The sequence below is a fragment of the Nyctereutes procyonoides genome, unplaced genomic scaffold (assembly GCF_905146905.1).
Source record: "Nyctereutes procyonoides isolate TBG_1078 unplaced genomic scaffold, NYPRO_anot_genome, whole genome shotgun sequence".
NCBI lineage: Eukaryota > Metazoa > Chordata > Mammalia > Carnivora > Canidae > Nyctereutes > Nyctereutes procyonoides.
This window is the reverse complement of record NW_026575142.1, coordinates 8,265,010-8,292,847: the sequence shown is the minus strand read 5'-3', so window position 1 is coordinate 8,292,847 and position 27,838 is coordinate 8,265,010. Positions and strand designations below refer to the sequence as shown.

The 27,838-nt window shown below is 39.9% G+C and overlaps 1 protein-coding gene across 7 annotated transcripts in view; it reads right to left on the bottom strand.

The window, feature by feature from the left end:
- Nucleotides 1–606: 606 nt before the first annotated feature.
- ZNF385B (zinc finger protein 385B) overlaps nucleotides 607–27,838 on the bottom strand; it is a 368,556-nt gene continuing 341,324 nt past the window's right edge. For 6 of the 7 annotated variants that reach the window (XM_055308554.1, XM_055308553.1, XM_055308556.1 and 3 more), the window contains 4 exons: nucleotides 5,036–5,281; nucleotides 3,983–4,161; nucleotides 3,294–3,395; nucleotides 607–2,044 (listed from right to left, as the gene is read on the bottom strand). In XM_055308554.1, the coding sequence (XP_055164529.1) occupies nucleotides 1,829–2,044; nucleotides 3,294–3,395; nucleotides 3,983–4,161; nucleotides 5,036–5,281 (743 nt within the window). In that variant the 3' untranslated portion in view covers nucleotides 607–1,828. The remainder of the gene's footprint in view (nucleotides 2,045–3,293; nucleotides 3,396–3,982; nucleotides 4,162–5,035; nucleotides 5,282–27,838) is intronic. The other variant, XM_055308555.1, reaches the window with a different exon arrangement.

Below are 27,838 nucleotides of genomic sequence, written 5' to 3'. Positions count from 1 at the left end.
ACTTCATACGATGCCTCTCAGAATAGAAGAACAGCCCAGCCCAGCCTGGTTGGAATTCTTGACTCCTGAAATCATGATATAATAAGATGAGTCGTTATTTTAAGCCACTACGTTTTGAAGTGGTTCGTTAAGCAGATAACCAGAACAAATAGTGATGTATTGATCTTTACACTTAAAAAGAGAATGAGGTGGAAGAAAAAAGGGTGGGCTGGTTAGAGAAGGTAAAAGGGGGGAGGCATGAGATAGAAGGAGGTCATAAATGCCTTGGACACAAATGAAAGATGGGCTAGGGATTTAGAAGACCTAGAGCAAATTAAGAAAATCATAGTCACAAAGTTTTATCAGGCTCCTACTGTGATTTAGGGCTACACTCACAACTTGGCCCTACTTCTTAGGGAATCAGAGGGAAAAGAGCAGTAAAGTCTTACCTCATGCAGATGCTGTGAAGAGTAATGAATAAACATGACAAATAAAAATGCTTCAAGAGCTGAAAATGCTACATACATAAGGAGCAATCTCTGCACCTACTGAAAATCGTTCATCAGATGATTTCAAATTGGAGGTGTCTCAGGAGAAAATAACTTTGAAAACACAAACAGATTTTTACTTTTTGTATTTTTATTGAAAAGGTACATTTAAAAAAATACACAGACATTTTACCATTTACAGATTGCAGATATAGATGCTCTAAAAGAGTTCACTCTATTTTGTTGTTTTATGATACCTCTTGCCCCTGATACCACAAACATTCCAGTCTTGTTGATATCAGTTTAGAAAGGGGGGCATGGGAGCGTGACCTGCAACATATCCAGTGAACAGAAAGACAAATTGTTCAATTATAAATTTTTTTTAATCTTCTGTACATTATTGCATTAGGGAGCCACAAAATTATGTAGCATCATTACAAATGAAAACAGGTTAAAAATGAAGATTATTACGTAGAAATACATGGATTCATTGTCTCCTTGCAGAATGCACAAGAGGTGCAAAAGTGTGCAACAACTTAGGAAGCGCTTTTTCTGGTTGTCTACATTTGCTTAGCAACTCAAACTAGTGAGGAAGCTACAAAATAAGTTAAACAAAAATAGCAAACAGGTAGTAATTATAGCTATGTTATATGGCTTTCTAGTTCTTTTAAATATCACCAAATAAAACGTGAAAGAAAGAAAATACATTGCTTTATCTTTTTTGTTCTCTTAGAGAGAAAATTCAAAGCTACTTTGCTTCCTAACATTTACACAGCAACTAAAAAAAGTTGAGTTCAGACAAGAGATACAGAACTAGTACTACACAGGGTACAACAGTACTAGGCCTAAAACAGTACACGATCCCCGTGGACAAGGGTACACCGTAAAAGAAAACATTGTGATCCGTTGGGTTAAGATGGTGTCCACAAGCGAGCACTTGTGTTCATCTGTTTTTGTTCCACACTAGAATGTGCCCAGTTGGATTCCAGAGCTATTTACAGACGTGTGAGGAAGACCCCCTAGTTTTCAAGTCTGTCAGGAAACAGCTATTCCTTATCGTTTCTCAGCCAGGTCACACCCATGGAAACTGAGTCAGAGGGTGGTAGAGAGATGCGTTTTGTGTTGTTTTGTTTTCTGACCGATACATGTGCAAGAAACCAGTGATCTGGGATACATGAACGGGGGTGGGGGGTGGGGAGGGCAGAGGGTGTGCTGCTGGGTCCCTAGGGCGGGCGCGCTCCCTAGAGGCCCTCCTGGAGCCTAGTGACTCCTCGGTGTGGAGGCGGGCGGGGGGCTGCAGGCTGACGGCGCGGCCCCCCCACCCGGCCCCGGCCCCGGCCCTCCGGCTCGGTCCGGCGCGGTCAGTAGGGCGCGAAGAGGATGGAGGCGGGCGTGGCGCGGATGGGCCCGTGGCCGGGCCGCAGCAGGGCGGGCGGGAGGGCCGCGGCCTGGAAGAGCGACGCGGACGGCCGGGGGGGCAGCGACAGGGCCGACGACACGGCCGCCGCCGCCAGCGGCGAGGACAGGAAGGCCGGGGCCAGAGGCTTCATCAGGTCCTTCTGGAAGGCGAGCTTGGCCTGGCGAGGCAGAGAGCGGCGGCGGGGCGGGCTCGGTCAGCACCGCGGACAGCTCCCCGCCCTCCGCGCCCCCCCCCCCCCCCCCGGGCCCGGCCCGGGTCCTTCCGCGCACCCCCCCCCGCCCCCGCACCCACTCGTGCATCTGGCCGCCCCGCACCCAGGGCGCTGCTGGGCGCCGCTGCTTCGCCCAGGCACGAGCCGCACACGCACGGCCAGGAGGTCTCCCGCCGGGCACCCCGGAAACCACAGGGCAGCCTTGAGACCGATGGGGGCCGGGGGCGTGCCTGACCCTTCCCTCTCTTTGGAGAAGAGCCCACTGGGTGAGCGGCTGGGTTCCAGACTCAGGGGCCTGCTGAGCGTCAGGAAGACCCGGCGCACCCCTCTCCCTGCCACGCACACAGTCGTAGGCCCTGAAAAACTGCCACGAACTCGAAGTTCGGTCGTGTAAGCCAACTAGAAACGCTCTCTTTTTAAAGGAATCCCAACGTGCAATCTTCCCCAGAAGTAAATCAGTCCTTAATTTCTCTCTTTTGCAATCAGGAGAAGCTCTGAGCGCTGGGTGTGGGGGAGGCACGGAACACCTGCTGGCAGCGTGGCATGGAGGCTCTGCAGAGGCCGGGAGCACCAGCTGGCCAGTCCCCCCTCGACCTCCAACGGAAGGCCCACTGGGCTAAGTCCCAGGGAGAGCCTGGAATGCAGCCATCTGGGGATTTCTAGGGCATCTAGTGCAGGCGCCCCTGGGTATTTTTGCAAAGGAACTGAAAACAGCACCTACTGACAGCAGGTAGGACAGGCTGACACCAACGTGGCTGCTGGACAAGGAAGGAGACAGTAATTCCGCCCCCCCCTGGACTTTCTGGAGAGAGGGAACGGAGGGGGAGCCCCCCGGGAACGGGGGAGGGCATCAAATGGATGCGTTTTGTTTTAGGAAAGCAAGCCCGCTTCCCAGATTCAACGCAGTCCAGGGCTCCTCAGGATTACTTGTCTGTGTTCCTGGGCCTTAATTTTTCTTTATATGCTAAAGAAAGTTGGCTTTTGAAAAGATTCTGGTAAACAGTAAGGTGTTAGCTCTTAAAGCGGGGCCTGCAGGTGTCCTACAGCAGGGACTAAGGGGTTCCGTCTACACTTCCATCTAAGGGGGCTACTGCAATTCAAAACTCCCCAGGACCGCTTGGTCCCGAGGCTCTCCTGAGGGCCTGAGCCAGCAAGGTGGACCCACAAAACAGGTGAGCAGGTGAGGTGAACTTACCGCTAAAATGCTCGGGCTCCGCTGGAGTTTGTTGTAAGGGCTGTATTTAGGCTTCAGTGGTTTCCCGGCAACCCGATCCTTATGCCTTCGGCTAGAAATGTGCTGAAAAAAAGTTTGACGCATTAGCTGAATCTAAATGTGAGCTTAATTCCATGTAAAATCTATTTCCTAGATAGAGGTAGCGGGTCACGCCATCCTCAGCTCCGGGCCCGCCGGCCCACGGTGGTGGCGGTGAGATCACCAGGCTCTCAAAACGAAGACTTGCTCCTCACTCAGTTGCAATGTCTCTCTTTCCTTCTCTTTCTCTGGCATACTTACCCTGCTTTGCCTGTTGTGACCATCGTTACCCATGAGTCTGTCTCCCAAACCAGATTTTGGTCTTTGAAAGATGGGCTGAACATCTTGCCTTCCAGAAGTTCCTGCTCGACTGACCACGAGCTCCAGGGTGAACGCTTTTATTCGTCTGTCTGTCCCTGAGGCCTAGCCTGGATCTGACGTATAATAGAAGTAGGTGCACAAGTATTCAGTACTAACTTTTTCTTCCACTAGCACTTGCATGTTGTATACCGTATGCATCGTGAAAAGGTTAGTAAATGTATCTGTGAGCACAGTGGGAACCATTATGCAGGTTAGATACACAAGCAAGTGGCGACCCAAACAACAGAGAATACTAATTCAGGACACATTACCTGCTTGAGTTGAATTTCTGAATTAACATGAACGTCACAGATTTCACAATGAAATGTCTTGTTCTGTAGTCCGGAGCCCTTACTGCCATTCTGCATCTTTAATCTTGATCCAGGTCTAGGATAGGACTTAATTGGACCAGCCCCATTACGAGCTTCAACCATGGTCTTGTGTTTAGATCCTAAGACAGAAGGAGACATAGTGTAAAATAGCTACTTAAGACCCAAATAGATACACGAATAGCTCTTTGTTTTCTTATCCTTGAGAAGTTTATCTTCGGGCTGAATTTCTCATTGCTTTTTTGTTTTTGATGATCATTTTAATGCTTATTATAGACACTTTTTATTTATGATAAACAGTAACGCTGATCATTCAATACGTTTTGTAAAAAAATGGGAAAACAGGAGTATATTACAAAGAAAATATGGAAAATATAGAGAAGCATAAGAAAATAAAGATTACCCTGTATTTTCACCTCTCAGAGATAACCACTGTGATGATTTTAGTTTTTTTTTCCTTCAGGTTTTGTTTTGTTTATATACCAAAAGAAAATATCTATTTTCAAAATTGGGACCATGCTAGTTAAATATCCTGACAATTTCGCATGGCAAATCGTGTATTTTTTTAAAAATAATTACATTTTAATGCCTTAGTAATATATTCTTTCATGTTGGGTTACTATAATGTATTTGACATTTCCCTACTGAGGGACTTTTAAATTGTTTCTCCTTTTTTCTAAGTGTGTTGCAGTGAACATTGTGCATAGATATTTGTCTTTATCTCTGTCACTTCATCGTAATGAGTTTGGGGAAATATTAGATGCCTTTGAGAAAATAAAGAACAGAATAAGTTTTATCTCCAATTTGCTTTAAACTTTTGCCTTGCTGTTTCCAAAGTTATTATATCATATTTTCTTAAAATCACTCCTTTGAATCAAAAAAACAGAGAAGACACTGAACAAATCTAACGTTTGAACAACAAAAGATATGGTATTCTGATGGGAGAAGTTGGGTTTTGTTATAAACGCTATTTAAATTCAAATGATAGCTGCTAACCTGTGTTGTGTGCCTCTAGCTGTGACAGGGAGTTCACAGCCACTTTGCATAGTGAACAATACAGTAATTTTTTGGCTTTTTCTTCTTCTGATTCAGAAACAGTACCCGGAGCTCCATTTGTGCTCTTCGAGGGAGAAGTGGCTGCTCCAGGTGGCAAGGGTGTTGTGCCAGATTTGAGGAGAAACGAGCCCCCTTCAGAGCTTGATGGCTGAATGCAACTGTTGGCTTTTAACTTTCCTTTATCTTCTATGAGAGACACAGAGAAATCATATTAAAGCTTCATATAGCATTATCAACACAGGCAAATTGACATAAAGGAATTAAAGATGGAAATTTGATTTCTATATGTAGCTTTAATCTCCAGCACAGATTTTAGTTCATTGAACTTCACTGAAAAAGAACTCCATGCCATTGATATCCAATGTCAGCTCACTCCAAGATGATGACTTATGGAAAATGACCTTTTTCTCCCACTGGTAGCAGGTAAGTTTCTGATACCCTTGAGTTGTAAACTGTGCTCCAGGGAAGTCTTTAATGGATAGGAAAACCCACTACTTGCCAATATGAGTACATGATATGATGATAACATGAAATAAGTCATTAGCTAGCTTCATTTGACTATTCGTGCTTTAATTATGACATGAATAAACAGTTAGCATTCAATTTTTATGCCAAGTTAGCATTTTAACTTTGGGATGTTGTGGTAGTGGTGAAGGAAGAAACATGGTTGATTTTGGTTATATTTAGTTAAGTTTTGCTGCTCTTTGAATGGCAGAGAAATTTACCTAAAATCCAAGATGCAAAGATTTCATTCATGATATTTATTACTGCCAGTCTATATTATAAGCTTTTTTTTTTTTAAAGTAAACTCTATCCCCAGCATTGGGCTCAAACTCACAACCCTGAGATCAAGAGTGGCATGTTCTACTGGTTGAGCCAGCCAGGCACCCCCCAAATGTTAAGTTTTGAGTAATGACATTAACCATAAGCAAAATATGAGGATTAGCCAAATAATTTATAGACATCTTGGCATTTTGATCATGTAGCTCTGAAATGCTTCCAATTGTCAAGGCCCATGGTGCAAGCTCTAAGAAGGGTCAGAGTGACTTTAACACAATTGAACTCTTTGGGGCTCATGTGCTATTCAAGACAGGTTCTGTTCAGCGGCATCTTTGGGAAAGAAATGGGAAATGCTCAGGCAACAGCCCAACCCATCACACATTTAAGCTGGGTAGAGCTGGTGCTCTTGGAAAATGTCTACTGATGTGCTGATAAACTCTTATTAAGAGAGGAAAGAAATTAAAACTGAAACTTATTTGTTAATTTTCCTAGCTAATTTGGAGCTGTATGCCATGGGCCTGGATCACCAACAGGGAAGGAGTGACTAGGGGAATAGCAACATGATAGTGTGTCCGTTCTGCATCTGGGGTAACACCAAAGCTTTCATATGCCTCAAAAATAATGGGAGATCATATTTCTACTTGTTTGATTTCGGGATCAACACTTGATTTCCATCCTTTTTTCCTGCATTAGGTCCATCCAGGTCAAGACCAGCAGGGATTCTACAGATGAATTCTTGGACTTCACAATTTATATTCTTTTTTTCAGCAAGTTTATTAAAACTTCAGGATGCCATAAAGTATGATGGACAAGATCTTAGACTTTTACTAAACTGACCTCCATAGTATGAGAGAAGGAAATAAAATCAATCTTCCTAAGTAGTATTAGTAAGTACATTAGATTGAAGATTATTTCAGGCTTGGAACTCTCTCATCCATAAGGATCCCTCAGAGTGATTTTAGGATTTCATAGAACTCACAAAACAGTGAATTAATCCGGTAATCTTAACATTTGCTCCTACGGAATTACTCAGTTTCTTGTCGAAGGAAACTCAAGATATTGCATAGCAAAATCTTTGCTTCAAGCATATCACATTTCATATAAATTTCACCTCAAGAAACTGACCTGTTTTAGTTATTTACTCATTCTCTCTTATGCACATTTATTTTATTGTACTTTATACTGATCTCTCTCATTTACTCTTACATTTATACAGAATGTTACAATTTACAAAGTGTCATCACTTACATTGTCTTATTATCTCTCACAACAAACTTGTGAAATAGGTAAGGCTGAAAATAATTATTTCTAGCTTAAAGATGAGAAAACTAAGGACCATCAAAATTGAATAATATCCCACAGATTAGCAGGTGGCATAAATGAGCATGATACTTTCTCTAACTATTCACTGGGTAGTGTATTATTTCTCTTGCACAAAAGGTGGACTTCGTATGCCATTAACAACATAAATGGCATACGGTAGTCACTGGAGATGTGATAAAACCGTGGTTTTGTTTAGTTTGAAAGCATATTTGCCTTAAATGAAAATATCTATCCTGTTCAACAAGCATCTGATTCAGGTTGCATTGAGAAGATGGACAAAATTATCTTTTTCTCTCTATTCCTATTTCTTTAAGAAAAACTAAACAGATTTCCTTTCATCTCTCCTTTTCAAAAGAGGTCTTTTATTCATTAGCAAATAAATCTTAACAAAATGCTAATTGCTGACAATGTGCTAGACACTGAAGAGAATAATAAATAAAGTAGGTATAGGCTTTAAGAAAATAAAAGTTTAGCAGGGGAAATGAGATATTCAGAGATCTCTGATTTATGATAGAAACTAGTAAGAGGCATGACAGCATGGAGCAGGAAATGATTTCTTCTGGTTGGGAAGAAAGAGACATTCTTCATAAAGGAAGTGATATTTTGGCCAGGATTTGAAGGTCAGATTTAGAGAAGCATAAGGTGAGGTGAGAAGTAGGAAGTGACGAGTTAGAGGCAAAAACATGAGGAAATGCTTAGGTGTTAGAATGCTTGGGGTTTGCTTGCCGAGAGCTGCTAGCTCAGCATAGATGATGGCAACAAGTGGGAAGAATTATTATTATAAAGGAAAATTTAACCAGAAGATAGAGAATATCTTAAAACTAGTAAAATGGATACTAAGGGAGGCCATTTACCTTTAAAAATATTAAGAGATATGGTATATTTACCACTTACATAAAATAGGTCTTACGTTTTATCCTCTGGATAGGCCAGAGCCTTAATGTTTGTGAATGCAGGGATAAATCTTGACTCTGAAAACGTGTAAATGGTTCCATCAGATTCAGGACATTCTGTCTACGTTCATACTAGCTGCTCGATAAAGCAGATCCTAAAATCACCAACGCAATAATATATTTAGATTTGGGCATTTTCTTTCCTGGATGTACACATTTATAAGCTTCAAAGCCTAACTTTATTATTTCTCATTTTAATGGCTTTGTATTTTTATGAAAATCCATTATGTTATTTTTCTTTTCTTGTAGGCATTTTTTAAAGCTTCTTTACTTTGTGTATTTGAAAGTTTAATGAATGTACTGTTTATTTCTGCTTCTTTTAATAAAGATGCATGTCATCTGGAACTTCTGGTTAATGTGAATTCCGTTTTCAAGTATTCCCTCACCTAGTGTTAATTAGTGGGTCTTCTGACTGTCTTCATTATTTTCTGAATACTCAACTGCCTTTTTTAAGGTTTTACCCTATAAGTCTTTGAAGCAAAATTTGCTTAGCTACATCAGAATTGCCCTCTGTAACAAATATCTGTAATTTATGCATCCAAGCGAATTTAATTCTTCAAAGTAGCTGTCTTGGAAGGTTCCACATTGATTTACTTATTTTCCAAAGTTCTAAGCATTTTGGAAACCTCTCATTTTGGAACTGTTTTCATATCTAGTCAATAAACCACGTGAAGGAAATCAGTCTTCAATATTTATTTGTCACGGTTATTTTTGACTCCACAATGTTACTCCGGTTAACCCACCTGTTCATCAAACTTTGTGTTATATTATTCAAACAGCTTCAGAGGACTAATAAGCTAACACAGATGAAAAGAACAGGCCAGAAGTTCTGGAAGCAGTTTTCAGAAACTAATCCTGTGGGCAACTGGAAGACTCATGTCCATATATAAGTCTTAATTTAAAATACAATCAAAATAATATTCTAACTACATTGTAGATCTTATATTCTGAAGTAGAATTTTGGGAGCTATAACCCAATTTTTATGATTCCACTTACAAGTTTTACGCTTCAGTTTAATGTTACTCACATAAATTTCTTCTAACTGGGTTTCAATGGTTTAATAACATACATATTTTATATAATAAATTTGTGTTCAATGTAGAAAGTAAAGTCAGACAAAAATTTTTAAAAATTACCCATGATTCTATCACCTAAAATAAAAATCAGGAAACTTTTTCTGTAAAGCACCAGATGGTAAAATATATTAAGCTTTGTAGGCCATACTGTTTCGGTTGTAGCTACTAAGCTTTGCTATTCTAGTAGGAAAGCAGCCACCAGCGTGGCTGTGATCTAATCAAACTTTATTTACAAAATAGGCAGCAGGCTAGATTTAGCCCACAGGTAGTAGTTTGCCAACACTTGACCTAGATTATTAGAATTATAAGTGTTATTTCACACTGTTTACACAGTAATATATGTGAAAAGACAAACCACCATTGCTAACATTTTTCAATTAGCAATAAATCAAGAATATCTTTCCATATCAGTAAATGTAGAATTGGATCATGATTTATAACAAATTATATTCACTTATATGCATGTACTATAATTTATTCAACCAACCTTAGATATTTGGGTTATTTGTGGTTTGCACTTTTACGGTGTTAAGAAGATATTGAAATAGGAGTTTGGTGGCCTCAGAACAAAGGAAACCTGCCCAAACCGCAAGCAATTGGCATCAAGTATCTCAGCATCTTAGAGTAAGTCCCCAAGGAACCCCCAGACACAAACATGTGGCATTTATAAGAGGACACAGAATGTAGCCTGCTACCAACATCCTACCATGCACATTCCTGGAGCATCTAAGGACTGGAGGGCTCAGAGGTATCATTCTGCCTGGGTTGGATGCTTCTGAATCCAGCCCAAGTTGTACAACTAGACGGGCATGTAAGAAAGGACACTGGCATTTCATTTTTCAGTCTGCTAGCTCCTGATCTTGGTGACCTGCCCCTCATGCCAGGTAGGGGAGAGGAAGGTTGGGGACAGATGATCTGGACCAAGAAAGGTCAGAAGTCGAAGGACCTGTAACCTCAGTCTGGCATGTCAAGGTTGAATGAACTGGACATCCTGAAAGGTGGTCAGGCTTGAGCCCTGTTGTTGGTAACTGGCAGGAAGGCTGATCACCAGGACCCTGGAAGCAGGAGGCTGAGGAGCAGACTTCTCTGGTGGCAGGAGCTGAGGAAGGACTGGAAGAACCACATGAAGCCCTTACCCATGGTCCTCGAGAGACAGACAGCATCTGGACACCTGCCATGCAGCGGGCATCAGTGACTGTCATTAAGTACAAAAACATTTGGCGTGATTTCTTCTCTCATTCCTCCTCCTAACCCTAACAGTTGGGAAGGGCAAGAACTAGAAATTCTAGGCTGGGGCAGCAGGGAGGAGCAGACTATGCCCTTTCCCATGGTCCAACCTGAGCCGGGAAGAAGGAAGTGTTCAGTTGCGTAAGAGCCTGAAGTTTGAATAAGGCCAGACCTTCTGATCTCTGATAATGTCTTGGAGGAGTGAGAAAGGGCTATTCCCAGAGTAACAGGCCATCATGCTCATGCTCCACTGAAGTCACATAGTCAATAAACCAGTTTGATAAACAGCATTGTGTGTAGACATCTCTGTATACCTGCCTAATGATTTCCTCAGGACCTAACCTTTGAAGAGGAGCTGCTGGCACAAAACACACAAAGAGGAGCATGTGCGTTTTTGGACGTGTGCTGCGCATTGCCAGACTGCGCCCCAGAGGGGTTCACAGATTAATACTTCCGAGCTCTGTAGGAGAGTGCCAGCTTCCCTGTACCTTCACCAGCCTACCTACCCATTGCCTGGGCCAATCTGACAGATGAAACAGAGTGCCTCATTGTTAATTTGATTTGCATTTTTTTTATATCAAAGGGGCTGAATATCTTCTTGTAGGATTAATGATTTGTGTTTCAAAGTAATTTTTAAAAAATCCTGAATTCTGAAGGGGAGCAAACTCTTGAACTAAATGCACTTTCGAGAGTTAAAAACACTTTACCCGTAGTAAGAAGTAAACTTTACAATAATCACAGGCTTTTTCTCGCTCTCTCTTTTCAGAAGATTTTATTTATTTATTTATTTGTCTGACAGAGAGCAAGCATGGGGGGGCAGCTGCAGAGGGAGAGGGAAAAGCAGAGGGAGGCTGCTTCTCCCTCTGCCTTCCCCCCGCTTGTGTGTGTGTGTGCACGCTCTATGTTTCTTGCTTTATCTCAAATAAATAAATAAAATCTTTAAAAATATAAAGACAGTTTTCCACAATGGTGGTTGTGATTTGTTTTCCTCCCAGCAATGCATGAGAATTCCAATTGTGGTACAGCCTCCCTAACACATGGTATCAATACTGTCACTCCTTTCGGTTTTAGCCACTCGGGTGGAGGTGTGGTGGCGTCTCACTGAGATTTTCATTTCTATGTCCCTACTGACTAATGGTATCGAACACCTTTGCCTATTTTTGTTGGCCAATTATATAACCTTCTTTTGTGAAATTCTTGGTCAAATCTTGTGCTCCCCCCCCTTTTTTACCTCGAGAAAAGTGCTCAGCAAACCAAGGCCACAACTTTAACAGAATTGTTCTTTATACTTTCTGAGGTCACTGAAATATACTGCTTGTCACTTCTTGGTACAATTAAGTTTTCCTTTTTATACTTAATAAACTTAATATTTCACTAAAGAGAACTAGTAGCAGAGGCATGCAGTGAAAGGGCTGCTGCTCGTATTCTTTCCTGCATTCACAAGCACCTTGTCCAACACCTCATTATTATTCCAAAAAAACAAAGCAATGCCCCCATTACCGCTTAACACTCATTAAACCAAGTTAGTTCACTTTGATAAGGAATTCTGAAATCATTCTCCTCTGTCTTATCTTCCCACTTTTGAATAATGAGAAATTAATGGGTGTCAGTCACAGTACATACTCCCTTGCCAGTTGTGCAGTCTTGTGAGAAATGAAACTAAAAAGCCCACAGGGCTCTGTATCAGGCCAGAACCCCCCCTCCCCCACAAAACCCCCCAAAACACTGCAAACGTGTATGTTTGTTGATTGGTGTGCTGTAGAAGATTTCCTAACCCTTTGCTTCATTTATCCCCTCCTTATCTACACATTTGACACAGTAAAAGTGATGGAAACCACCAACTGACGACAGATAATTTAAAGTTTAAAGTGGAATTGCATTAAGACAGTTAATGGATTTGGCGGGTGGGGGGAAGGGGCAGCAGCACATAAGCTGCCAGATGAATAAGCCAATTTAGTACCTTGGCGTTCTTTGCAAAACAAAATGTAATAAGCGATGTACAGATGCTAGAGCATCACTATATTGGTGGGTGCAAAGGAAAGGGGCTTCATTAGTAGCATAACAGGTGTGCACCTGCCTAAAGGAGCAGCAAGAAAAGACCAACATCACATATAATGATCAGATACAACAGTCAGTTACCTCCTTTTATTTATTGGCTGTTTTCCTGAAAGGTATGTGCAAAAAAAACCTTGAAAAATTTGGCAATAATTTGAATGCACTATTTAAAAGTGTTGGTTTTTTTTTTTCAAATTTAAAAATTTTTTAATTAACCTACAGTGTGATATTGGTTTCTGGAATAAAATTTAGCGATCCATCACTTAAAACAACACCCAGTGCTCATCACACCAAGTGCCCTCTTTAATCCCCATGACCCATCTGGCCCATCCCCCACCCACCTCCTTCCATCAACCCTCAGTCTGTTCTCTATCATTAACAGTCTCTTTTGGTTGCTTCTCTCTTTTTAAGAGTTTTCTTTTCTTTTCTTTCTTTCTTTCTTTCTTTCTTTCTTTCTTTCTTTCTTTCTTTCTTTTTTTTGAAAGCATAGCTGTCTTGGCAAGGCAATAACTACACATCCTTATTTTAAAATTTTATAATCTTACAGATTAGATTTGCTTAAATTAGAAACATAATAATGAAAACTTCCATACCTGAAGAACAGGTCAATAAATCAGACCAACAAATGGGAAAAAAGTGATCTTATAATGGGAATAAACACAGTCAGCTTCCCCATGGAAACCACATCTTTCTTTTTAAGTTCCCTACCAATATCACGAACTTCTCATTAGCAAACATCTGGTTTCCTGTTTCTCACAGAAACGAGGAAGTTGGATGAGTTTGCCCCTGATATTACATTTTCTTCCATTTGCCCCTATTTTCTTTATACCTCTGATGAAAAGCTTTATGGTATCTTTTATGTTTCTTCTCTCCTTCCTACAGTTCTGGCTACTTTCTTTCTATTGGGTTCTTTCTGTTTACAAAATGCTGAGACTTCCATGTTCCAAAAGCCATTCCCTGACTTGGTTGACTCCTGGAATCTTCCACCTATCTTCCCTTTGGTGCAGAACATAAAGTGGTCATGTGAAGTGGCTCATCTACGTCCTTTCTTCCCGTCTATCTTTACCCTCCTGCAAAACCAATCAATGGTCTCTCTTTGGTCTTCTCTCGTATTGGGCCCAAGTTCCTTCTTGAAATGCTTCTCCCCCTTGATCTTGACAAACATGGGCCTTGCCTGCTTCTCCCTCAAACTCCACAACAGCTCACTCTAGGTCCCCTTCGCCAGCTCCTATTCTTCCGCCTGCCCCTATGTTGGCATTCCTCAAGACCATACTCTTGTCCTCTTTTGGAGATTATATGATCTAATTCACTCTAATAACTTCTTCTACCACATTAAATCCATAGGTGAAATCTCTACCTTTCTCATAAGTTCAAGATCCTTTTCCGCTGATAGTCTTTGGAACTTCTATTTCTAGATGGTTCATGGATGTTTCAAACTCAACATGCCTGGTACTGAATGAATGAGCCCCACATAGGGGCCCTTCCAAGTAGTCCCCCTATCAATCAATGACCTTGCTCCCTGTCCAGCAGAACTGTCGGCAAGAACTCCTGAATTCTTCCTTCTTTTATCTTCTCTGTTTAATGAATGACCTATGTTTATTGATATTATCTTCTAAATATTTCTTCTATTGGCCTTACTCACTTTTTATCCAGCAGACATTTCCTCAGCATTTACTATGTGCCACTGCCTCATTTCAGGCCCTCATTATTCTCCCTGGATCAGCCATAAAACTTCTTTCTAGATCTTGCTGCCTCTAGTTCCTGAGCTCATCTCCTCCCTCCTTTCCTTGCCTATGCTCTCATAATCATATAATTGTATTTTGGTTTTGCATAATTTTTTCACAATTAAAATCGTTACCAAGGTGGAGAGATCCTCGAGTCCTGCAACAATATCCTAATTCACCTGTGTGCCCAGGGTACGGAAAGCCATAGGTGGGCAACCAATATGTTGAAATAAGGAATGCTCATTTCAACGCAGTGCATTTTAGCCTCACAAGTATTAATACTAGGAATTCACTGTTAATGGCTAAATAATAAAGTGAAATAAATATAGATAGAACAGACATTTCTGCTATTATGTAAAATACTTGTATCATTGTTGTTAAAGATATATATTATATATACAATCAATATTTAATGTCATTTGAGGTTGGAACAATTCGTTTAAGAATGGGTCACCTTGACATGTACTAGGACAGAGTCATAACAAGTACATTGTGCCAGGTCCAATATTCTGATTTAATTAAATGAACAAATCCATAGATTTTATTATCTTCTTTATTTGGAATCCTACATAAACTTATATATAAACAGTAAGCATGTACCTATGCCAGAAAAGCACATGTGAAAACAAAATATCAAAGCATAGCCCATCCTCTTTGTGACTAAATGGATATCCTGTTGTCATGGCAAGGTTTCAGTCATAGCAACACTGTGGGTCTTATGTTTGGAGACTCATCAGAGATTTGTAGCTCGACAGCCCATTTTGGCAATGTTGTAAGCAGTCATAAACGAATAACATCACAGTATATTCATCTGCGCTATCAATCATTACGTGATGGAGATATATTCACGCAATAATGTTCTTTAAGAAATTCCAAGTACTAGGACCTATGCCATTATTTAATTTTCTCTACTCTTTTAGGTAATAGATACCCGTTCCTGAAAGTGTCATTTTGCAGACTTTGTATCTTAGTGATGATACCACTTATGGCCTGCCCAGATCCCCAAGGCACATAATCTTTATGCCACGTGGCCCGAGATGGACCTGGTAGACTTGGAGTCTTCTCTAACTAGATTCCTCATTTAGATTTGATCTAATTCCAGATGTCCTCAAGCATTACCCAGCATAGTATAGGCTGGTTAATCTTACAACACCTAGCAGGTTAGTCTGTTTGCTTTATTAGTCACAGGACTTCTTGTTGGACAATGTCTGATCTCAATGCCTCACTTGAGGGTGAACGGTTAAACAACCTTTGGAAACAGAGAGTTTTCTATATGGCTTATGCCATTTTGCAGATGTGGAAAACACAACAGGGTACTCATATGACAAGCCCAGAGACACAAGAAGCCAAGGACAGACATGAAAATTAAAGCTAGTCTTTAAAATTCTCAGAGCACTCAAATATTATACATTGGGTCAACTGATGCTGGTGAGGCCCTTCACACGGCTCCAGCTAAATCCCAGAAATCCTGCCTCTTCAAGCACGGTTGATCACTGTTAAGCTTGTTAATTCCTTTTTTTTTTTTTTAAAGCTTGTTAATTCCTAATCAACTATGTTTATGTCTTATTTTCACACCTTGGCCTTTAGACTAATCCTGGAAGGAGGGAAAATGATCTATAAACTAAAGTGACTCTTCACTGAATCAGAAGCTATATATTCTTATTTAAAACAACAACAACAACAAAAAAAAAACAACAAAAAATAAGCTTACTTATTTGAAGTAACTTAGGGCTTGTGAAAGTTTGGTGACCAATTTTGTAAGTTCAGAACAGGTGCTGTACTTCCATTTTCTGCCAGACTTGCAATCCTGAGTTAGGATATCCTGCTCTTTCCATTTGAAAGCCCAGGTCAGTTGGGTTCTGGCCACTGGGCTACACCCTGCAGGATGCTGTGGTCCATCTGCAGGAGATGATGGTCCCTGCCTACCTCTGCACGACAACTGCCCTGTTGTCCTTCAGGCCACTTTGTTGGGGAGCAGAAGCTGCCAGTCCCTCACTCAGATAAAACAGTGACATCTCCAAGTATGTCCATGCCAACAGCTGGCAGCCCAGCTCCGTATCAATGAGCCAGCGCCAGTACTAGTGAACATGTCACCTTCCTAAGGGAGCACAAAAGAGGGCTTGTGTGCTAGAGTTTGAATCTAATGAACAGCTTTCTCCTATTTTGTGTGGTTTTCCAGCTATTTGACTTGTACAATAGAGAAATCATATTTCAACCTCTTCAGGTTGAAAAAGTTGCCCCTTTTCCGATTTGCCACCCTGAGATGTGAAACAGTTATTTCTGAGGCAGCTTTATTATGGAAAATAGAATAAGTAACTCACATCACTCAAATCAAGTCCCTCAGGGAACAGGTCCAGAAACGATTCAAAAGCCAGGACTAAGATTAAAAACTGATTTTCTAGGTGGAATGAGGAGCAGGTTCTTTTCTCCTAAATGAATGGCTTTTGCAGGGGTAACATCGATTCACAAGGTATAAGGGAAAACATCTGAATTCTGCTCCTCCCACATCTATCCTTTCTCGATGCAGAATTTAGGGGTTAGCTTTGAAACTCCAGGTAATGTGACAAGGGAAAGGTTAGCCTGAGAGGTACTGAGGAAACTGTCTTTCTTCATCTAAGAAATGTACTTTTATTTATTAGGGAAAATTCAAAAAAAAAATTTACTTTCAGCAAACAATCCCATTGCCTCCGGCTGTTCCAGGGAGCTAGGTGTGGGCTGTCTCTCTTTATGGACCTAACTGGGGCAGGCCCAGTTGTGCAAGTGCAAGAGATTGCACTTTCAGTGGCTGGGCGGTCCAACTGTGGGAAAGCTAGTAATCCTTTTAAAAATATGTTGCTAAAGGCCAATCATACTTTTACATCTTGAGTCTAGCATTTCTGCCTGAATTCAATCTGATGCTTTCTTATGAAACTGTCAAAGCTGGCTTTATATTTAGGGCTATGGGTTGCAGAAGAAAATCAGTTGATCATAGAAAGTCTCCTTTAAAAAGTGATGTTAATTCAAGAGGCCTGGACAGCTAAAGGGGTCTGTGTAGAGTTTCTCATTACCTAGATTCTTTAGGAATACTGTGACAGGGGGCCCTAAGGCTATAAGTTTCTTTCCCATCCTCCCTGTGCCCTGAGATATATTAACTCATCAAGACATTGGCAGTTATCATGCAAAGAACACAGTATATAGAAATAGAGAAAAAAACCCTATAAACCTCCCACACGAAACAGGAGTTGTTGTTGTTTTAAAGATTTTACTTATTTGAGTATTAGAGAGAGAGAGAGAGAGAGAGAGAGGGCACAAGCAGGAGAGAGTTTAGAGAAGAGGCTCTCTGCTGAGTGGGCAGCCCAACATGTGGCTTGATCCTAGATCCCAAAATATCACGACCTGAGTCGAAGGCAGACATCCAACCAACTGAGCTGCCCTGGTGCCCCTAAACAGGAGTTTTTAACCCGCGGGGGTGGGGGGGTGGGGAAGGGTGATCTACAGACTCCCAAGGGGCCCATGAGTTCACAGAATCCATGAACTTGGGGGCAAAACCCCCCATATCTTCACTTATATCTTCACTTTCATTTATCTCTGATTGAAATTTAGCATTTTCTTCAACGATAAATGAAGGCAAAAATAGCCATCTTGATGGCACCTGCAACTTTGTCCGCAAAGACAAAAATAAGATATTTTCCTCATATACTACAGTTGTCATAAAAATCTTGAAATGTTTATGCCTCACATTACTTCAAAATTATCGTAGCTATTGGACCCATCGCTAGATCTTATTTAAAGCATCATTGCTATGTCACTATATCATAATAAAAATTTGGCCACTGTATTCAGTGTAATTGGTTTTCTTTGTAAAAGTATGTTTCCTTTTACGGCTTTAAAAACATCATTCTGACGGGCGTCTGGCTAGCTCAGTCAGTGGAGCATGTGACTCTTGATCTTGGGGTGGTGAGTTTGTGCCCCACGCTGGTTGCAGAGATTACTTAAAAATAACAATGAAAACAAATAAAAACGTCACTCTGAGACTAGGCCACAGGAATCCCTAGCACCAAAAGAGGTTCAGGACCTCTGTGTTTATGCCCATCACTTCATGCTGCCTTCTTTCCATTCCATCATTTTCAACCACTTTTTTTACCAACATCCTGAAATCCCTTCCTTATCCCCAAGTGTCCTCTCAGTGCTTCAATTCTATACACCACGCAGTCTTTCACATCTCGAGTCCTGTGGAGTACTGGTTCCCCTGGGGGGAATCCTCTTCCCTTCCACCTTCCGAACCGGGGCCCCCATTTCCATGGCCAACTTCTTTCCCACCAGGCAGAGAGAGCTTAAATCCTCTGCCTGGGACTTCCTTTCCTTCTCAGACAAGGTCAGCCTCCCTCTCTTTTCATTTAGCTTGTCATCACTTGTTCAGCATTTATCCTGGATGCTCTCACGAGGGCAAAGCCCAAGTCTGCTGATTCACCATCACACAGCCCGGGCCTAGCAGGATGCAGAGTATTCAGTAAGCACTTAATAAATACCTGCAAACACATGCATGGACAAACCATTTTGTAGCTTTCTATTTAGTGTATTACATGCATTTTTCATGTTGCTTCTATGTACTGTAAGGCTGCCTAATAGATTATTGGGTATAAGTAATTTACTGTAATAACTACCCTAGTCCTCATCATCTTGTTTCCACTTTTCTTTAATACAAATACTGCCATAGTAGGCATTTTCGTACATTTTATTTTATTTTTTTTGCTTTGTATTTAGGATTATTACTTTAGTATAAATTATAAGAAGAGGAATTAACTGGTCAACGGAATGAACTTTTATATGGTTTTTTTATTTATTCTAGGACGTTGCTTTCCAAAAGAGTTCTCTCAATTTAAGATGCCATAAATAACTTAAACAGAACATCTACTAGTGGTTCTTCAAAATACTTAAAAAAACTTTTACTGGATATTAATCATTATGTCTTATGGATTAATCAAATGATTGGATAAAATTGTTGTTGAAAAGAATAAAATAAAAAACATTTTCCTTCACTCAAAATGATGGTACCCTAATTAATTTCCACTGAGTAAAAATAACAGAACTAAGAACAAAGATATTGTTCTAGGAAAGACAAATTGCTTTGACTTAAATATGGCTATTTTGCTAGTTAAATGAGTACAAATCATCATGAAACTGTGACAGAAGTTCAAATATTTGCAAGCAAGGAATAAAATAATCTCTGTTATGACAAGAAATTCTAGTATTTATGTCATTTCCTATTTGAAAGAAAACAAAACACACATTTTCTAGAGGCTAACTAGTTAATAGCATACAAAAATTATTAAAAAATTGCAAACTAAGAAAATTCTTTTACAAGAAGCCAGAAATAAAATGTATGGGCTGACAAGTTTCTCATTTACTGACACAAATGCCAGCAGGCACTTGTCAGGCAGGAGCGTGTTTCCTATTCTGATTACACCCTCTGCTCGCCTCCTCAGTAACCCACTCTGGCTCCAGGCAGGGCTGCTTCTCCACAGAGAGCACCTGGCTTTCCCCCTCAATGAATGGAGATGTGTTGGGATATCGTTGCTTTTAGTACTGTAACTGTGTATAGAACAGACTGCTGACCTATGAGGTGGGGTATCCACCTTACAGGAGACAAAGGTGGAGTTTACCAGGGTCCTCTTGCCCTGTCCATAAACTAAAGAAGGTGCCACGGCTTCCCCATGAAATTCTTCTTACTGTCACTAATGTAACATGGGCAGGACCTGAAGCTGCAGAGGCCATAACATCTGAGATACATTAACCGGTGGGAGAAGGAGTAGAAAGACATTCCCTCCACTTACAGCAATGTGAAGAAGACCAAGAAGGTCCTTCCACATCTTTTTTTTTTAATTTCTTTTTTTAAAAAATTTCTTTTTATTGGAGTTCAATTTGCCAACATATAGCATAACACCCAGTGCTCATCCCATCAAGTGCCCCCCTCAGTGCCCATCACCACATGTTCCACGGGGAGAGTCAGGCTAATCAAACCTTAACGTCTGGAAGGGAAACGCAAATGTAAATAGTTAGTATGAGATAATAAAAGAAGCACAGAAAGAGGAAGGTAAGTACGGGTCCTGTTGCATGGCAGCATGGCATGAAATGATCATAGAGTCAAAAGGACAGGGTTGGGAAATTTCTTTGAACAACGGTTGCTTTATATGGCTAGCATCTGTTGACTTTCTGTTAGGTGATAGGAACTGAGGCTGGCGCTGGCATCGTTGGTTCATCGATCCTGCCAACTCCGGGAGGTAGGTATTAGCCCTCCCATCTAACAGATGGACAAACAGGTCAGTGAACATGATTTGATTAAGGTTATCTGGTCAGTGAGAAGTGGAGCGAATCTCTCTGATTTCAAGCTCGTGCTCTTTTTACTACATTTGTATGCAAGGTAGGTAAATGACGCTCAAAAAAATCATGTTCTTATGTTCAAAGACACTCAAAACTTGATTTTTCAAAAATAAAACTAGTTGTAGAACAGGGTGGGAATAGAAATAACACATCTTTCTGAAGTGACAGACATCTTGAAGTGTCACTTAGTGAAAGAAGTCTCAAATAACTTTCAGAAAGCATGTGTCGTTAAAGTTCATGCACCCTCATCCAAAGTGGCATATTGTGGTAGTGAATTTGGGCGAGAATCTGGGCTTGAAGCTACTTTCTCTCTGACGCAAAGCCGTCATTTCCCCTCACCAGATCTCACTCTCTAGTATCCATCAGAGGACATTAAATAAGATAGTATATATAAGACATTTAGCATATTAGCATTGGGCACACGGTAAGCATTCAGTGACACATTAATTATTAGTAGCACAGCTCTTACAATTACTTTTTGCATCCAAGTCTAATAAGCTTGGATCTGGTTTTCTAGAATAAACTATAATAGGTGCAACATAATGGAAGATGATGATAGCTGGCCAACACAAGGGGCATCCATCACCTTTCACGGACGGTAGCAAGAAGAGACAGCTCCATAAAAGAAAAGAAACCCAAAACTGTAAGAATATCAATAATGGGCCTTTTTGTTATGTTTTACATTTTGCCAAGCACTCACAAAATCATTTCACTTGATTCATAAAACACCATCATGATGCAGGGAGGGCATTATTCCCAATTTACAGATAAGAAAATAGAGACTGAGGGAATTTAATGCCTTCTCTGGAGTCTTGGCTAGTTAAAAGAGCAAAGAGTACCACAGTCTACAGATGCGCTGTCCAAGTCACTAGCCATGTTAGTACTTAAAATTAAATAAAATTAAATACTCAGTTCCTCAGTAGTATAGGCCACATTTCAAGTGCTGAATAGCTAGTTAGTTGGACAACACAGGTTACAGACAGTTTTTTTTTTTATCACCCCAGGGTATTTTACTGAATAGAGCTGGCCTATAAAAAAGAGAGCACTAAACTATAAGTGTGTGATACCATGCCCGGTATCCACTATAGCGAACCTGATTCTCAGAGCAAGAAATCAGGGAAGTGGAAAATATTTTATAGATGTTTCTATGAAAAACACTTTAAGTTTTATACTGTAAAGCTAAATTTGTGTGGTACCATCAGAATTGGGCCTAGAATCCCCCAGAGTGCCTAGTACCAGTGCTTTGAACACAGAATCTACGAATATTTATTGACTGATTCTATTTGATCGCCCACCCATCTCAAAAAATATATTTCATTGTAAGAGAGTTCTTCCTGAAGCAAATAAGTGGAATGTCATCAAATGTATGTAATAACCTTGGTTAAAGTTTCAGGGGGGAATTTTTGGTTGTGCATTTATAAAATTATTTCATATACATACAAAGTCCTCTTATATTCCAATTTCTTTTCAATGCAGAATGGTTGTAAATAAGTATAATAAAAAGAGACAAATAAAGTTTGTCTGTGATTGTGATAGTGATATAAGCCTAAATGAGGGGATAGCCAAGGTTTTGTTTTGGGGAATGGTTTATAACATATCCCTAGTCAATTATAAGTTAGTAGGTCCTTAGTACATCATAAGTGAGTCTCAACTTTTGGTTCACTTTCTTAGGGTGGTGCTAGGAAATAGCTCTCAGAAGTGGAGACTAACAATAAGTGCTCAGTCTTATTTCGAAGCAATATAAAGTGCTCAGGAGTTTTGGAAGTTAGTTTCCAGAGTGTGACAAACAACTACTTAGGAACCTTCGGCCTTGCCTGCCAGGATGTTGTTGTCAGATTCAAGGTGGACGGACAAGGATGGAGGCGGTTTCATTTTTTAAATTGACTTTGAAAGTCTTAATGATATATGTACATTTCATGAAAATATGAGCCTTAGTATAATGGTCTGTTCTCTTTAGACAGATGGGACTCAATTTATGTTCTACACGATTGTACCCCAGAATTTCAGACTTAGGATGTTTGTCATAAATATAGCTAATCTATTATTTTATGAGGGACACTAAATCTTGGCCTCCCGGATTTGGATAGATGTATGCCAAATTTACGATGGCACTTGTCTATAAATGACAGATACTGCCAAAGCAGAAAACTATCATTTTCTTGAACTCAACAGCACAAGGTTCTGTTGCTAGAGACAGAAAGAGGGGCAGAGGCAGTTACGAAGACCTTGCTGGCTAATCGATGGAGTCCTGTGGCAGTCAGCGGAAATGAGAAGTTGTCATTTGGAAAACTTGGCCCCATTTGTAACAACACATAAAAACTATGAAACACACAAGGGAACCCATAAAAATGACGAGGCGAGGGTCTCTCCATTTGTATCATTGGCAGAAAGATTCTTCGACAAAATTGAAAATACACTTTTGTAAAGCAATAGGGTAACCATAAAAAGCTGAACTATAGCCTCTCCAGGTAAATCATACTGATCTACTGGCTGATAACTACTTTGGGTTCATACCCGAGGAATTGCCACAATGCAAAAACATAGCATGCTGAAAAGTCAAATGAGCTGTTTGAGGTACTCTATCCTGTCTCCTTCTTTTGTCTTTTCTGACACCGTCATCTCACAGTTCCCCTGGTATGATCATGAGGATGGGCTAAACAAAACCATCCACTTAACCCCAGTAGGAATATTTTCAATGGAATGATTCAAAATGCTCTTGCACCTCACATGAGCTATTTCACGTTTCCCAGACTCAGGTTCCTCAGCATTACTATATTTTGGGGAGCAGCCTGAAGGTGGTAACTATATATTATTTTTCTTTTGTAGCCTTAATATCCCACACATTAAATAAACCACAATAGGTTGGAAGCTCTTTGAGGGCAAAAGACATCTTTGTGTTTATTGTTGCACCTCTAGTATCTGGCAAAATATACATATATACTACACCATTTAGTATAGATAATAAATATTTCTTGAGTAAATAAATAGATACAAAGTTTATTGCATGAATGAATGAAAGATGGCTACAAATCTCCCCTAGCAGTCACAGGGAAAAGGAGAGGGTCATACAAAAATGTACAGGTGACTAGATTTTATAAATTGAACAAATTTTATGTGTTCCTATTGTTATATTTCAAGCAGAACATGCTCGCTTCATTATCTTTGCTCTTAAACTGCATTTACAAATATATCTATAGCATTTTGAATCATTCCATCTGCTTTCATCTGTTTAGACAGCAACTGATTAAAGACTGTTTAGTTCTAAATAGCTTTATATATTTTAAACTAGAAATGGATTTTCCCCATTTGATCTCTAATTAATTAATTAAAAAAAATCCAGTGCCAAAGACTAGACATATGGACCATTAGGTTGACTACCACAACATTTTATCATTAGGTTGATTATAAAAACATTTCATTATTTTCAGGAAATAAGGCTTTTTGAAGGCTCTAGGTTTTTTCAGACCTGTTATGAGGGGTTAAATGCTGTCACAAAGAGCATTCAACTTGATGTATAGGGCATATTATCACAGGGAAGTGTACTGTCATATGGCATTATGACACTTGAACTCCAGGGAGAAATTTGGGTCGAGTGTTTGGCTAATATGTTCTAGCCATCTTCCTGAAGCTGCTTAATGCTTGCTGTGTTTTGACCCTAATTCTCCTAAAGCACATTTCTCCTCCCTCCTACCATGTTTTGAACTCCCATTGATGCATTCGTTAAAAGTTGGGATAGATCCTGGGAGACTATGAAATCATTTCTTTGGATTTTACATCTAATTCTACCCCAACTTCTAAAGACTGAATGGAACAACTATTTCTAACTGACTTTAATGAAACATATTTAGTTTTTTTCAATAATGTGGTCAGAACTTCTTACAATAAATGAAATACAAGCTATTATACTTTAAACTCATTTTGTTTACTGACCTGAGAGAAAGAAAAGAAGGTTTGCCATGATACCCTGAAGTGTTTATATCTGAGAGCACCATTATAACAAATCTCTTTGGATTGCATAGATCCGGCCACAAGGTGAGCCGCATTATATCTCCAAATGTATCATAAAATTTAAAAGAATGGTTATCCCAAGTGCCAAAATGGCAGGTAATAAAGCTTTTCTAACTCTCATAAGATTGTTAGGTCACTTCTTAGAATGAATAATCTGTGCTCTTGAGGAACAGATAGAGGGCATCTGTGAGTCCCATGCTCCTTGTTAGATACTCTGAAAGAACACTTTTGCTTGGCTGATATTTGGTGAATTCCAAGATGCTGTTCTCCCAGAGGCTCCCTCCCTTAACATCTGGCTATTTCCCCTCCCTCAAGATTTGCCCTTATTGGACAAGATTTGCCCTCTCCTGCTAAGTTACTGATGCTAAAAGAGGAGAATGGAAATTGAATTAGTCAATCATATGGATGTTGGGAACCTGGATTTTGAAATTTGATAGCTGAGACATCAAGTAACTAACGCCTTTACTTTTGATTTAAATATCTAAGAATTATGTAGAACCTGCTTAAGTCCATTTGATAGGAACTCTTCATTCGTAAGAGAAAGACCAATGTTAGGCAACTTCAGTCTCATAAGAATTGGCCGTCATCTATAATTTTTCACTGTCATTGTTACTCTAATTTTTGGCTGACTCCTTAGAGATAGTGTTGTCTGAAATAAAATATTTGGCCAGTTAAGTGCCACAGTCACTATTCCTCTTCCCTTCCCCTTACTCTTCCTCCCTACATTCTACTTGCTTTTTTGTGTCTTCTATTCTTCTAAGACAGGATTTTTGTTGTTGTTTTTGTTTGTTTTAAGTGGGCCCCCCATGCTGGGCTTGAACTCATGACCTTGAGATCAGACTGAGATCAAGAGTCAGATGCTTAACCAACTGAGCCACCTAGGAGCCCTCTAACATGGATTTAAAATGGAATAAAAAACCAGTTGACAAAAAAAATTGATAACTCTGACAAAGATGTGGGAGCTTTCTAAGGATTTAGAAATGGGTAGTTAGTAACAGGTTACATATCACATTGTTTAGACCAGATTTCCCATCTGGACAAAATTTCTAATTTTCCAACTTGAAAACTCAACTACATATATGTGGGAATTCTTGCTTAGAAGCTGATACTCATTTGAAGGTGACAAAATAATATATATCTATTTAGCAAATACAACCCACTTTATTTTTAAATAATGCCATCCTTAACAATTTTGGTATTGCCTTTGTTATGGATCTGATAGAACAAATAAAGTATTTCATCAGTATGAATATTTATAGAAAACATGAGGAAATGAATATTTATTTTTAAGATTTTATTTATTTGTTTGAAAGAGAAAGGGAGAGAGCATGAGCTGAGGAAGGGGTAGCAGGAAAGGGAGAAGCAGACTCTCGGCTGAGCAGGGAGCCTGATGTGGGGCTCAATCCCAGGAACCTAAGATCATGATCTGAGCCGAAGGCAGCCATTTAACCAACTCAGTCCTAATGAAGAAATAATTTGAATGAATCAACTAAATGAATTACCAAATCATTTATACAGATTTTGAATAAGGAAGCATGGAAACTGAAGTAATCCCAAAATACAGGTGGTTACCATTATTTCTAGTCCAAGTCTGGACAGTGACACAGTGAGTAAAACCAATAGTATTAGACCAAGTACTTTGGGGTGGATAAGCAGAGGATGCAGGATTAGAGACCACCACATGGCCACTGAAGAAGAGATTCTGTGCTTGAGATTGGTTTTCCTCTCTCCCTACTCTCATCCCCTAGGGTGATTCTAGATCTCAGTTCTCTTTCTTTGTTTATACCACTGTTATACTTGACCTTGGTGTGCTCCTACGGCTTACTAGGCAAACACAAGTGCTCAGGCAGTCTCTTACATTGAGACCTCACTAGTATTTGATGGTAGGAATAAATGCCTTGAATTACAACTCTAACATATGCTCATTGGGTACCTTGTAGGTATAAGAAATGCTGTGATTGTGACCCAGGCCCCTGGTTTTCTATTTTCTATATTGTTCTTTCCCTGAGTCTATCCCTTAGTCTTTGACTTTTTTTTTTTTGTTTTCTTTGTACTCCCTTTCCCCTTCTTCCATATTTTTCCTTCTCTTTGTCTTCTATACTTTTATTGATCCTTCTTTCATTGATCCTTCCCAATTTCCATTTTTAACTTTTTTTTCTGCTTAATACTTTTACTACTATCCGTAGACAAACCCAATTCCCAAATAATAGTATAACTAAGGGGAGCACTGAGCACACACAGCAGCAATGCTGAAACATTTGCAATACCTACCAACTGTGCTATTAGCTCAAGACACAAAATAAGCTGAGAGGATGGAGTGACACTAACCTCTATTGTTTCATCATTTTGTGTATGAGTTCTGCTATGCTTAAAGAGCGTAATTCAGGTAATAAGAACTTTGCCAGGATATTGTTTCAGAGATACAACAATATCCTGTAGAAAATGAAACCAGTCAGGCAGTCAGGAGATGATAGATCCAGTTCTTCCAAACACTGGGTAACCTCCAGTCAATGACTGCTAAACTATGGACCCTAGCTCGGTCTGCTTTTTTGTAAACTCTAATATCTGATAGGACTGCATCAAGGATTAATTAGATAATATATACAAAAAGACTTTGTTCTTTAGGAGAAGTGTGATGTAATAATCTAGTATCAATCATCTGTTCATCAGATAACACGATTTAGTGATTCTATCACACAAAGAACAAAAGTTTTTATTATCAGATTTGGGTTAAACTCACTCCTAGGCTCCAGAGCTTTTGGAACCAGCATTCCTGGGACCTAACCAATAATTGTCCCTTCCTAAATAGGCTTTTTGTCTTACCAAGCTTTCTGAAACTTCCCCTGATAGTAGATTTGCTCTTCTCCAAAGCCCTAAGCAGCCACAAGAAGGCATTCTTAGGCTCTCCTAAAATTCTACAATGATTTGACAAGCAGAAGAGAATAGAAGTGTGTGTGTGTGTGTGTGTGTGTGTGTGTGTGTGTGATTGCATGTGCTTCCAACAACAGAGAGGTTCCTGAAGAGAGAGCCAAACATTGAAAAAGGGATACATTCTCTTAGTCTCCTTTCATAGACACTGTTCTTCAGTTAGTCACTGGAACAGGATTACTTATCCATGTTGGGCCTCGAGGGGGCACTTGTGAGTGTGTGAAAACCTTTCAAACATCCAATTTCATGGTATACATGCTAGAAAAATGAATTTTTTCTCTTCTTTCTGAATCATTCAGTTTGAACCT